General features: G+C 41.4%; 1 protein-coding gene across 1 annotated transcript; it reads right to left on the bottom strand.

The window, feature by feature from the left end:
* Positions 1 to 1,955: 1,955 nt before the first annotated feature.
* Positions 1,956 to 13,661, bottom strand: ercc6l (excision repair cross-complementation group 6-like). Its single transcript, XM_055224363.1, has 6 exons — positions 13,469 to 13,661; positions 11,575 to 11,619; positions 8,666 to 10,841; positions 6,371 to 7,687; positions 4,656 to 4,865; positions 1,956 to 3,385 (listed from the first exon to the last, which is right to left on the bottom strand). Exons 1-6 carry the CDS (start codon positions 13,543 to 13,545, stop codon positions 3,146 to 3,148), a joined length of 4,065 nt encoding a protein of 1,354 aa, XP_055080338.1. The 5' UTR covers positions 13,546 to 13,661; the 3' UTR covers positions 1,956 to 3,145.
* Positions 13,662 to 14,370: the final 709 nt, after the last annotated feature.

The following is a 14,370-nucleotide window of genomic DNA, read 5'->3' as shown; positions in this document are numbered from 1 at the left end:
AGTTCGATTAGTGGTTAAAATAATTGTGCTTTTATTATGAAGGCCTAACCGTAAACAAGAAGTGCTGCAGAACTCGCTCTCACCTGTCCACACTGACGTCATGATCGGTGTGTGCGCATGCGCCCTGTCACTCCAACCGCAGGTTCACGCGGGTTCATTTCTGCTCCATCAGAATCTGGTAAAGAATCTGACCCAAAACTTAAACATGAGAGTTCAGACAAGCAGTGGTAGAAGTAATAGTAATAGTAGCATCAGTGTAGTGTAACAGTACTCTTACTCGAGTAATGTTTAGTACAGTGTAACAGTACTCTTACTCGAGTAATATTTCGTACAGTGTAACAGTACTCTTGATCGAGTAATATTTAGTACAGTGTAACAGTACTCTTACCTGAGTAGCATAGTGTACAGTGTAACAGTACTTCTACTGGAGTAAAAGTTGTGGTTCCTACTCCCTCTGAGTGAGTTTAAAGTGACTTGAGCTTCATGTAACAATAATAACAATAACAATAATTCATGTAAGCCTAACTACGGTAAATCATATCTGATTTAGTTAGGCTCATTTTTGTGGCTCTTTAAAAATACATTTTGTGACTTATTTCATGTTTTATCACATTCACCAGAATTATAAATCAGATGTCATGTCCTGACAGTTACTCTTTTAAGTTACTCCAACTTGAGAAGTATCTTAGGTAAATACATTTTTATTCTCACTTGGGAAATTTCTTGGAGCACTATTTTGTACTTCTACTTGAGTAATATTATTTTGAAGTAATTTTAATCTTACCACATCTGGTAATGGCAGTAGTAGTGGTAGCAGTAGTAATTGTAGTAGTAATTTTTAATAATAGCAGTAGAACATGCAAACTCCTCAGAAAAAGTAGTCTGGCCTCTACACACTGGCTATTTGCACACCAAAGATCTGATCATAATCTGATTTCTGGAAAACACGTAAAAGTCATGTAAACTTCCATCTGATGTAATCTGATTTCTGTCCGTCTGTCTTCTCACCTGAGCAGGTTTTGACGAGGAAAAGTACCAAACTAAAACTAATGTGACGACGACAAAATGAAAGAGGAAATGTTACTAACTTTAAATTGATTTACTAACCAACAGTTCCTTACTGGTGACATGCATCAGTGAGTCAGTCACCTGGCTATAAAAGGTTAAATGTGTCCTGTGCATTTGAACCCTCCTTCAGTGTCTCTGGGTTAAACCTGTCAGGAGCAGTGGGACACATTTCCAGATCTTGCTCTAGTCTTGGTTAGTACGACCATAGCTGGAGCCAGACATAGTAAGAACATGCAAACTCCACACAGGCACAGACAAAACATGCAAGCTCCACACATACAATGGCTGTTTACACACCAAAGATCTGATCATAATCTGATTCCTGGGGTTAAATGTGGGAGTTGAACCGAGAACCTTCTTGCTGTAAGGTGATAGTGCCAGTAAATCAGCCACTGTGCCGACTCTGACCGCACGTGTAAATGTACCCAATGTTCCTGGTCTAAACAAAGAGCCCAGATCAAAACCCACTGAAACCATAAATCAGGACTCAGACTAAACGAGAACCTGGTCTAAATCAGGACTGAGAAAGAAATAGTGCAAAATGTTTTATTTTAACAAAGATACATTACAAACACTTCCCCAAAGAGCAGCCGTAACATCTGAACCCACAGTCTGGACACTAAACCGTTATACAGTCTATGATCAGAACTTTAAGAAACACACCTGCTTAAGAAAAGTCTATGAACAAGTCTTAGATTTTATAAAACACATATTTACAGTTACATTTTCTGTTCAAAACAACTGAAATGTAAGGCTCACTACCTGATACTTTTTTCAATATACATTTTAATCATGTTTAGACACATGTATAAATGAAGGCCCTCCCATAAATGTATTTTTTATATCGAGATCTATTTGAGAGGAGAGATTCTATTCTCCAGCAGAGGGCGATATTTTGCTTGGGCCTACAGGAAGTACATAAAGCATCTTCTGTGCAGCTATCCCTTTGCCTCAAAGTGTTCAAATGAGACTACACTGCTCCTTATCCAGTTTTTGGCAAAACAAGATCGTGAGGACTCATATGAGATTATTTGGAGACAATAATCAAAACTGGCCCTATATATCGACAGAGTTTATAATCCATCGGCTCCTCTGCATTCTAAACTGTCAGCATCTGTCCTGAACAAACCCTGTATCGATGGGACTGTCACTGTAATTACTATATTGACTCATGGCTCAATAAATTAGAGCTGGAAGCCTGGAACAACAAATTTAGGGGCTCAGTTTTCATCATGTTGACTTTTTCTTTGCGATAATGGTGAGATTTTTGTAATTTTAGTTGTAATAAGATCTGAGTTGTAGAAGGTTGAATAAGTTACTTCCATGGCTAATTACGACTTCATTCTGTTATTTGGCCTTTTAATGAGACAGTCCATTTAAAAATTGGTTTATTTTTGTATAAGTGGCGTAAAGTGGTTTCAGTATCATTGTTTATGGTGATATTGTATGGTGATCTGTAGCAACACAGCGTGCTTCAAAATGTTTTAACGTGACAGGCCTACAACACCGATCAATCTCGAGAGTCCGTTTGTGCAGACTGACTGTCATCTCTCGGTCAGTGTGCCCCGGGGCAGCTGTGGCCTGTGGAGTAGCTGTTTAAAAGATCCAATATTATACAAAAGTGATTCTTGTGAGCTTTATGCCATGTGGTAATGTTGTTACCTCCTCAAACACATGCCTGGAGTTCTGTTTTGGTTGAGTAACCCTTTATTATTTGTCTGTCTACCTCAAAACGCTCCGTTCCACCTTGGGATGTCATGAAGTGGTAGTTTTGAGGTCAACAGCTACTTTTTACCTCTACTTCAGTAGAGATTACAAACTGTAGGGCTGAAATCATCCAAATGATTCTAGTGAGCGTGTATGAAGTTTAAAAACACAGTGGAGCACTTCTGTTTTACCACATGACATCACAAGGTGGAACAGAGTGTTTTCAGTTTGAGAGAAGAACTCAGCCTAAATACGCAGGGTTTGTGCATTAAACGTTTGCATTTCCTCATCACAAACAACTCGAGGTATGTTTGTGATGAGGAAACAACATTATCAAAGTAAGATGAAAGTACAGAGTAATATGATGGCTTTAATATTTGTTCTGGCTTAGCTGCCTGTACAGTTGGATGGTGAGCAGTTGGATCTCTGCGTCTCCAGGTTTCATATCGATTGCTCGCAGGAAGTGACCGAGTGCTTCTTCTCGTTGTCCTCGCGTCAGACACTCTCTGCCTCTCTTCACCTCCATCTCGTAATCCTCCCGTTTCTCTTCCTCCTCCGTTTGAGCTGCGAGTCTCTCCATCCGCTCACCTGAGGACAGCTCCGCACTCTCCTGGAAAAAAGGGATGTGTTCACGTTTTTTTACACACACACACACACACACACACACTTTAGGTCATCCCTCTTCATGTGTATTTACAAGTGTCGTCAAGATACTAAAATGTAAAAATCAATTTCGATACTAAGGAGTTGACACAAATTCCAATATCACAATGATAAAAACACTCTTTAAACAATAGAATGTGATCTTCAACATTAAATGGTAGGACTTTCTTTTATATTTCCAACAATAAACAATAATATCGTTTATCATGATAAAAACGGTTGACAACAATTGTTTCTGGGACATTTTATATAATCGTGATAATCGCCAACAAAGGTAATCGCCATTATATCTCTAGAAGGTGCTGGGAAAAAAAGGACTTATCCACAAGGGAGTTGACACGGGGGAACAAAGGGGTCTGTTGTCCGGGCCCTCTTACGGGGGGCCATGTGAGGCTTATTGGCCCGGGCTTCCAAATTTCAGTCGATGTCCCTACTTATCCATAATATTCCCTGTTAAATACTAGCTTTAGTATCGATTAGTATCTGATTTTCAATACTTTTGACAACCCTCATTCACAATGTATTTGATCTAATTATAAAGCATTTTCGTGATAATTAGGAAGCGTGTGTTAGCATGCTAGTTGCTAAAGCACGCTTTTACTGTTACAGAGTTTTTACTGTCACCAAAACTCTGCTCTGGTCTGTGAGAGTTGTGACAAATTCAATTCAATTCATTTATTTTTGTAATGCCCAAAATCACAACAATAGTTGTCTCGAAGGGCGTTCATGTTTTGGTTGATGGGGGAAACCGGAGTACCCGGAGGAAACCCATCCAGACACAGGGAGAAACATGCAAAACTCCACACAGAAGGGCCTGGGCGACCTGGGAATCGAACCAAACCTTCTTGCTGTGAGGCATGAGTGTTGCCACTCAGCCACCGTGCTGCCTACACACAAAAACAAAACAACAAGAAAAATCGGCCAGGCGAGGAGGAGGGAGGGGGGCGGAGGGGGGCCAGGCATAATGCTTGTAATATGGTGCATGGTGAATAATTAGGATGCTCATAATGCATAAGCTGAGGTAAGGTAAAGTGAGGGATTTGGACCACTGCAAACCTTTTAAAATTAACTAGTTCTGTTCATCACAATTTTAAAACAGAAAATAAAAATCTAGTGCAGCGCCTTTAATGAACATCTGTATTTACAGCTATAAAGAAAACTCACATCCAGTCTCTCCGCAGCTCTTAAAACAAGCACAATAGTACCAGTATTTATACCTGTGTTTCCTCCTCCTCCTCCTTCTCCTCTTCTTCTTCTTCTTCTTCCTCTTCTTCCTCCTCTTCCTCTTCCTCCTCTGTGTGCAGCGTCTCTCCGCTTGGCTCAGACTCCTCGCACGTCAAACCAAGCTCGCCCTCCTCCGCCTCAGAGTGGTCCATGGACACACCCCTTCTGCCCTCGGACTCCCCCTCATCGCCCTCTTCATCGGGCTGGGGGCACATAGTCAAACACATGGTTCCAGGTTAATGTTTCATCAGGTTTAACTTCACTTCAACAGTTTGACAGTTGCTTAAAGGGCCAGGACTAGATTTTAATACATTTTTGTAAAGGTAACATGTCTTTACATCATGCAACACTAATAATATATATATCTATATCTATGCATTTTACAAAGCTTTTGTTTAAAAAAAAAAAAAAAATGGAGCTCGACATTCCCGCCCACTTCCAAGTCCACTCTGGTTCTGGTTCCGGAAGTAAATTTTCAATTGATTTTTCCAATAGCAAACTCATATCCATAACACTGTTGTTTTAAGTCCAAAAAGCACATTTAAAACACAAGATTCAGTGAAATATTTATTAATTTACAACATGTTCCCCGTGGGTTAAAAATCACGTAGAGGCCCTTTAATGACCTGGTAATGGATTGGACAATAAAGTGGAGGTATTTGACTTGTACGAGGTATTAAAGAGGGAGTATTTGAATTCTATGGGGTACTAAAGAGGGGGTATTTGACTTCCATGGGGTATTAACTGTAACATATTTAGATCAGTGTTTCATTTTATCAATTCTATTCATCTTTATTCTGAACTCACAGACTATTTTTAAATCAGACCAGGACAGTCACACTCCAAATAATAAATATTTATGTTTTAAAAAAACCCTGACCCCAAGCCAGACGAGCCTGACCCTACACCAGATGACCTTGACCCTACCCCGCATGACGCTGGCCCCACACCGCACGACCCTGACCCCACACCGCACGACACCGCACGAGCCTAACCCCACACCAAAAGAGCGTGACCCCACACCGCACGAGCCTGACCCCACACCGCACAAGCCTGACCCCACACCAAATGACCCTGAGCTCAAACCGCTGACCACACAGTGCACACCCCTGACCCCACACCAAATGAGCCTGACCTCACACCGCACGACTCTGGCCCCACACCACACGATTCTGACCCCCCACCACACAGCCAGACATTTGTGAATTACATAATTATTTTATTTTCTGACTTATTCCACTTCAAAATAAAACTGTACATTAAAGTGTCACTCAAGCAGTGACAAACACCTTGGTCGCACTAGTTCAATGGCCTCCTGCAAAGAGGACCCGTAAAGCGTAATTATATAAGCCATTTGCAACCTTATGGTTTTGAAAAGGTTATATTCACCAAAACCAACGCATAAACACGTTTTATAAATTTCACTTTTGTTTTCAATGCTCTGGGACTCCCCTCCCTTCGCTCTCAGCGCTCAGTCACTCCCTCGACACAATCAGCTGCATCCCACTAATGTCCAGTGGGAGCATGTGTGACGTAAGCTTGTGGGCGGAGACTCGGACAAGCTTGTGCTGCTAACTATAAGGAGGGTTCAAATAGGAGAGTGCTTGCTAGATTAAGCAAACGTGCATAGATGGCATCTAAAACCTCTAAGTAATTATTCGGGTAAAACAATGTCCTCTACAAACAAAATATCCCATTTTTGCTTTACCTGGGCATCAGACTCCTCTTCTCCCTCAGACTCCTCCTCTGTCTCTCCATGTTCCCGTGCGCTCCCTCCGCTCTCCTCTCCCTCTTCCTGGTTGTCGATGTCATCAATCAGCGACATCACAAACGACCTTCTGGAGGCAACTGATGCATTGAGGCTTTTCCTTGAGCGGTTCAGAGTTCCAGCAGCTTTCGGGGTCGACGCTCCCAACATGTGAAAGGATCCCTCGAAATCCTTCCCATTCGGATTCTCCTGTACCTCTTCTTCCTCATCTTCGTCATCGCTATATATCCTCGCCACGCGCTTCTTTCGCACCGTGGCAACAATAGAATCATTAGCCGAAGCGTTCACCTCTGAGGCATCATTGATTATGGACTTTTCCCTGTTGTGATGTTCTGCCAATGATTTGTCAACATCAAAACTACCTTCAAGCTGTAGTTTGGACAGAATCTTTCTCTCCTCTTCCTCCGTTTGCTTTTTATCGTTAAAAATGTCATTATTTGTAATTATATCGCTGTCATCATCCAGTTGTAGGTTAAAATCGCCTTCCAAGGAGTCCATAACGTAGCTAGAACTAGACCTGTTTTCAGATTTGAAGCTAGCTTGCAACATAGAAACCTGTTTATTCTTTAGGGGCGTGTCGTGGAAGTCGCTCAGATCTGCTTTACCTCGTTGCGGTTTTTCGTTATCATCGGCAGTGAAATAGCTCAAGCTGCTGTCTCCAGTCGATTGGTCAATTTTGAGATTTTCAACAATTCTATTTTCAGACAAATCTTCGATCACATTTTTGACGCCATTTTGTACTTCAGATTTCCACTCTAGATTTTGAGCAGAGGTGTCCATAACTTCTTCAATAGAATCCTCAATCACCAAGTTATTCATGGAGCAATCGACATTTTCCATTTCTTCTAGAACGTTTTTGTGGCCGTTTACCATCGATGTATTGGCGTTTTGATCATTTTGCCACGCTTCAAAATCATTCATAGACACATCTCCATTGTGACTGAAGTGGGGCATTTCTGTTTTGACATTTCCAGTAGGGTGAACACCATTTTGTTGAGTCTCATCAGAAATCACCACTTCTTCATGCTCTATAGAGTTGTGTTGCTCAGCGTTTCGGGAGCTGACTCTTTCAGTTTTGATTTTGCGGGTTTCTTCTTGTAACTCGCAGCTATTTTCTTTGGCATCATCACTGCTCTGCTCCCCCGTAAGATCGATCACGTTCTTCTCCACTGAAATCTCCTGAGGCGAACCAGACTGGTCCAGATCCATCACAGCTCTGGGATCATGGTACGAGTGCGCCACGGGACTCTCCAAATCCTGGTGTCCAGAAAAGGAGAAACAAACAGCTACGTCAGTAAGAAATGACTTATGCTTAAAAAAGTTATTTTATTTAACATTATCTGGCTTTTTTTTAAAGCACTGACATAGTGACAGTGTTGTGCAGTAAGTCAGTGCCACATTTTTTACCAAAGGAGAAAAGAGGTGCAAAACAACAGCTGCCATAATCCTTTTTTTTTTTTTTTTTTTTTTTTTTAGCAGTGAAGCAGGATCACTGAGATTTCCCTTAAATATGCAATATGTAACTTTTCTGATGAGGTTTTGCCACCTGCTTGTCTCCATGGATGGATTTGTTATTGCTGTACCTTTTGCGAGCTATCCCCTGATAAAGCGGAAGAAATGGATGGGATGTTCCATATCACTGTGTTAAACTTGACTACTTGCACTATTATTCACAGGTATTTTGTGTCTACAAATCTTTATGTAAGCAGGCTCTCCGTTCCACAGGTCTGACCAGTAACTTGACCTGGCAGCGTTACCCATTTGTGATAGATAAAATCTTCATGGAGACAAGAAGGTGACACCCGCTTCAACCACAAAGTTACATACTGCACCAACTGCATATTTAATTCTCATGGCTAAAAGTATGCCTGGGCTGATACAATCCAATATTTGGCTTGCTGTTGTGGCCAATAATCAATAATTGCCATATCTGAGCTACATTTGTGGAGCTTACTGTGGATTTTAAGTGAAAGTAATGATCACAACTTCACGAAGAAAAGTTATGATTTTTACAAGTTAGTGTAAGCATACAACCATACCACACTTTTCTATTTCCATTTTGACTGAGTCTGTTCAAAAAGGGCACACAGATTGGGGCAGCGGAAAAACTAAAAATGTTATCAATGATGGCCAATACCAATATCGAAGGATCTGTATCAATATCAACCAATAGCAATATATTGCCCATCCCTGGCTAAAAGCTCAAAAAGGTCCTCAGTACAGTAGTTTTCTGACCTGTGTGGGGTACCGGGGCTTCCTCTCTCTGGGCGGTTGGTCCATTCTTAACCAGGCCGCCTCTGTGCTGGATGCCATGCTCTGGGCCAGCTGCGTCTGTAAGTCGCACTCCGCCTTCATCAGCTCCTGTGCCTTCTGCACACGCCCCTCGATGTACCGGTGCGCCTCCTGGTCCTCTAGCGCCTCCTCCTGGTTCACATTCACCGAAAACATCAGGTCATGGTCCGAAATGCCGAACATCTCCATGGCGTGAAGGTGTGCGATGTGCTCGTCAAGCTCCGCATCTGTGCACCTCTGCCTCGAGTGCAACGCCTGCAGCTGCATCTGTGTAGTCGATGATTTTGTATCCTGGAGCGTGAAAAGCTCCTTCAGCTCCTGTTTGCTAAAATACCTAAACGGATTCTTCTTGTCGCCCGTGTTTTGCCTAATCAGCGAATCTTTAAAAACCTGGCGCCTGTAAATCTTCTCCTCGACTGTTCCGCACGTAATCAATCTATATATCACAACGTTTTCTTTTTGCCCGATGCGATAAGCACGGTCCACAGCTTGCGCGTCTGTGGCGGGATTCCAACTGGGATCGTAGATGACAACGCGATTCGCCGCCGTTAGCGTGATTCCAACTCCTCCCACTTGGGTCGTTAAAAGGAAAACTGTGTAGCTCTGGTCTTTCTGGAACAGAGTTATCCTGCGTTCGCGTTCAGCTGTGTGCGTAATTGTGCCATCCATTCGCATGACTTTGAATCCGCGGTTTTTCAAAATTCTCTCCAGTATGTCCAGAACTTTGCGGTAGTGAGCGAAAACAAGTGTGCGATGGCCTTCTTCCCTCAACCTCTCCAAAAGCGCAAAAAGAAACACCATTTTACCCGATTCGGAGATGAGCGTGTCGTCAGGTACGTTGGTGATGTCGTGCCCTGTATCTCCCTCCGAGTCTCCGTCATAATGATCGTCCAGTCCGAGTTTCGCCATCGAGCCGGCAGACAGCAGTCTCGGATGGTCACAAAGCTTTTTTAAAATGGTTAACTGCGCGAGTGGTGATTTGGTTGTCATTAGCAACTCCTTGATGTGATCCAGCGAAATGAACTGTCTGTAAATGTCCTCTTGCACCGCGCTCAGATACGTCCAAACTATCAGGTCGTTTTTACGCGTTAACTTCGGCATCGTCGCTTCTGAATCTGTCTCATCTCTCTCTGCATTCGCACTCCTGTCTCTGGTTTCCTGTTCGGGACTGTTTGACTTCTGCACTTCTGCTTTGGTTCTACGGAGAAAGTGTGGTTTGATTCTGGCCATAAGGTTCTCCGACATTCGTGAGCCAAGCGCCTTCTCTCCGGGCGTGGCGTCCTTCTCTCTCGCCCTTGTGATTGGGTTTTCATACTCCACTTTGAACGTCTTGGCGGTTCCGAGCAGCGCTCCTTGACACGCAAAATCAAACAGCGCCCACATCTCGCGTAGATTGTTCTGCACCGGTGTTCCTGTGAGCAAAACTCTATTCTTTGATGGAATCGCAGATGCACTTTTCGCCGTTTTGGTCGCTGTACTTTTGATTTTGTGTGCTTCATCTAGAATCATGTAATCCCAAGTGAACTCCCTCCCATTATGCGCCGATAGGATCTGCCAGTTGGTGAGCAGCATGTTGTACGTGGTGATTATGACTCCGCCTCTTCGCTGAACTTTCTCCAGATTTTTTGTGCGCTCGCTTTTGCTTGTCCCATGAAACTCCTTAACTCTCATCCCGGGCGTCCATTTTGCAAACTCCTTGGTCCAGTTTGTGATCAGAGATGTCGGTACTATCAGCATCGTGAACTTAACGTGCTCAGCATCATACATTCCAGACAGGAACGAAATCACTTGTATGGTTTTTCCCAGGCCCATGTCGTCAGCCAGAATGCCTCCCTTTCGCCTGTCACGGTAAAGACTGTACAGAAACGCTACGCCCTGTTTTTGGTAATCGTAGAGTTTATGGTGAAGCTCTTTGAAAAGCAGCAGGCCGCAGCCGTTTACGTCCACAAACTCTTCGTCGTCTTCGTCCTCCGACTGTTCCTCGGATAAAAACTCTTTGACTTTCTGGATGCGTGACTTTAGTTTGTCGCTTGGGCGGATGAGGTAGGCCTTTTCAAACAGGGTCAGGGCTTTGTGCATGTCTCCACCGCGGCCGGCAGCTTTAGCCTCCTGAACCAACCTACAAACAAAAAATAAGAGATGAGAGGAAAGAGGAATAAAGGGGTAGGACTGGTTGAGCTGAAATGATCCAAATGATTCTAGTGTGAAGGTGTATGGAGTTTAAAAACACAGTGGAGCACTTCCTGTATTGCCACATGACATCACAAGGTGTTGTTTTTTTTCTTAATGTTTACTATTTTCTACATTTAGATACACAAAGACAACAACAAATATGATATGAATGGATTTCTGAAGCGAAGAAAAAAAAAAGTGAAATAAGTCAGGGCCATAGTCGACTAAAGACATGTGCTGCTGATCGATTGGTCAACTAAAAAGGGGGCGTGGCCAAAGCACTCAAAACTATTCCATATCTCTGCATATCTGACCCAAAGTGGATTCACAAGATAGATCTGCAGGGGGAGCTCATGCAACAACTACTATTTATGCAGAAAAAGTACTACAAAACTGCATTTATATAAAATCTGACTTTTCCCAGAGAAATACCAAAAAAATACCAAATCTTCAGATCATTCTCTCATGTCTCTCTTTGGCTGTTGTCCCATAGAAATCCTCATCATGTAAATACCATTACTCAACTAATACACATTTTGGTCAATTAAGACTCCATTGATATATAGTCGACTACAGGACCACAGTCCTAAAATAACTGGATATATATGGCACTTCATTATGACAGGCCTGTCTGTGTCAGTTACATTCATATACTCATAAGGAGTGTAGTGAGGCTCTACCTGTTGTATGTCTCCAGAGGGTCCTCCATGTCCACACACAAGGACCTGAAAAATGACACACAGAATCATATTTATAATCATCAAGACCAAACAGCTCTGTGTAAAATCAACAGTCCACATCAAGATCAAAATGCATATTTAACATATTTATATCACCATGTTTCTTTTTATTGTTTTGAAAATGCTATAACCGCCCAAAACAATGTATTAACCTGTTTTATAAGTTTCACTTTTGTTTTTGATGCTCCAAGTCTCCCCTCCTTTAGCTCTCTGCACTAAGTCACTTCCCCTTCAGAGCGCTATCACAACACAATCAGAGTGCTTCCCACTAATGAAACTACTGCACATGACATCAGGTTTGTATCATGTTTTTGTATATTTATGGATACTTGTCATGTGGGAGCATGGACATGTTTTTGATGAGAAAACAACAACATAATAAAAAGTGATTTTGCATAATCCCCCCCTCTTTAAACATCACTGTAAATCAAAGAAAATTATACTTTATGAGTAACCAGTTAGACTTTATTTTAGTGATGCAAAAAGACAAAACATGGCATGTAATTTTAGAAAATAACACAGTAATAAACAACACATAATAATATATATGTATAAACTATATTTTGGGGCAAGTTCACCACAAGTTATTCAACAGATATAAATGAAAGATTTTTCAAGATTAAATTGTATTAAAGCCACAGTATGTAACTTTTTTTTAATAGTTTTTGCTCACTTAGGTTGTTTTATTGCAGTGCTTGCTTCCATACAAACAATCTCTTATTGGCTATAATATTCAACAGTGTGGCATAAAAGTGTTGGCAAATATGGTTTTAGCCATACATTCTATGGTTTTAAAGCATTATTTTCCCTCAGCGCAGTTCGGCCAAGACTCAGTTAGCTGACCTGTCCCTGACCTCTGACCTTAACCAAATGAACCGTTGCTAAACCTAACTCTAACCTTAACCTGACGATGAACAAAATATATTGTGAAAAATTAAGATTTGCAGTAAATCCACCAGTGCAAAGTGGTGGTTCTGTAGCGTGGTTATGTAGTATTACCTTGGTGAGAAAAAATTAGGTGGGTTTAATTCTGTTTCCATGGAATCACGCACGTGTCACTCCAGAAGGCCTGTGACCAGTGTCCCAATAAATACTGTCAAAGCCTTTATTACTTCTGTCATTGTCATAAGATAAACCTATATTTGTCGCACAATGGGGAAATTACAATGTGTTGCAACGTTAAGGTCAAGAACAGCTGGAAACGACAGCTGCGAAAAACTAAAAGTAACTCCAGCTACAGTGCAAGCAAATGATTTGTACAAGATCTGCCACTGTCACCCTGTGTTTTAACCAGATTTCGTGTTTACAATAGTGATATGACGTTGGTGAAAGAGTCGGCTCTCTTGAACGACTCATTAAAGCTCATACCCGGAGAAGAAACTGATTTATGTGTGATATTTTTATACTGTGCAAAAACAATTATCTAGTCCCTATCGGTGTTCGTGTGTATTATTTTATGATAGCCCCTCCCTCGTCTGCTACAGCGTTTTGAATTGCAGATTTCTTTAAAAATACGATCTTACCACGTTAGATACATCGTTTTATTTAGAGTATGAATCATTTCAAATGGTAAATTCGCTGTCTGATTAGTTTGTTGTTAAATTGACTTCTCACGTTGGCTTCTGGGGCACAAATAAACAGTAAAATGGTTATTGAACGGCTCCTTGTAATGAATAGACCCAAAAGATTTGGATCCCACAAAGGAGTTGAATGCCCCATCACTAGCTGTTACCGTCACTGTCGCCGTGTGTTTTAACCAGATTTCGTGTTTATAGCCGCACTTACTTATCAATGAACGTGGCTGTTAGCATTAGCACGGCGCTAGGGTACTCACTTCTCCATTCTGTTCGAAATACTGTCCACGTCGCTGCTGTAGTGTCGCGCCTCCATCCCGACAGCAGTCTCTAGCATCGCTTCTTTTAAACTACTTTAAAAAGATTTATTTCAACTAAACTCCGGGAAATGCGGTACTTCTGAGACGGCGGTTGTCCCAGATTTGAACAGGTATCTTCCCCCCTCCGCCAGCCAATCAGAAACACGCTGGAGTGGTGTCACGCATAAGGTCAGCCAATCAGAGGAACGCTGCGGGAACGTCACTAAAGAACTCAGCCAATCAGAACTAGAGTACAGGCGAAAAAATAAATAATTATAATAAAAAATATATATAAATATATAGAGAGAGTAAAATATATATATAAATAAATAAATAAAAAATGCAGGCGAAGTGGGTGGGTAGCTTGTAAGCTAATAGTGTGCTAGTGGAATCAATCATCAAGTTATTTTTTTTAAGTTATGTTATAAACACTAGCCTATTGATGCAATGAAATAAATTAAAAACAAGCAAGACAATATGAACAAAAGTGGCATACATGTAAACTTAGGTTGATAATAATACATAAAAATACAACAATAATAAAACAGAAAATACAAGAAAACTAGGAAAGTGATTAAACCATGTCTTTCATCTGCACTCATATGGACACAATAATTCACATTTAGTGTTCAGTTTCAAAACAGATATTTTAAAAAAAAATATATCCTGTGTGTGTCTTGCCTTTGATTTCAAAGGAGGATATGATGTGTATGGACCTAATTTGTACGGTTAATAAAAGCTGAAATGGAGCTGACCTTGTAACTGGTCCTCTAGACGTTGTATTAGGATAAAACATGGCACAGCTGTTAAGGTTTTTATACAGCATTTGGATGACAGATGTGCAATTTGGACAAAAGGATTGG

Source organism: Periophthalmus magnuspinnatus, chromosome 9, assembly GCF_009829125.3.
Source record: "Periophthalmus magnuspinnatus isolate fPerMag1 chromosome 9, fPerMag1.2.pri, whole genome shotgun sequence".
In the NCBI taxonomy this organism is placed as follows: Eukaryota; Metazoa; Chordata; class Actinopteri; order Gobiiformes; family Gobiidae; genus Periophthalmus; species Periophthalmus magnuspinnatus.
This window is presented reverse-complemented; position numbering and strand designations above follow the sequence as displayed.

What these genes read in the sequence shown, in the direction of transcription:
- ercc6l (XM_055224363.1), bottom strand. Translation starts at nt 13,545, where the DNA reads ATGCTAGAGACTGCTGTCGGGATGGAGGCGCGACACTACAGCAGCGAC. An exon ending in AAGAGGAGTCTGATGCCCAG is followed by an intron (nt 4,866 to 6,370) that starts GTAAAGCAAAAA and finishes ATGTGCCCCCAG; the next exon opens with CCCGATGAAGAGGGCGATGA. An exon ending in AGGAGGAGGAGGAAACACAG is followed by an intron (nt 3,386 to 4,655) that starts GTATAAATACTG and finishes CCTTTTTTCCAG; the next exon opens with GAGAGTGCGGAGCTGTCCTC.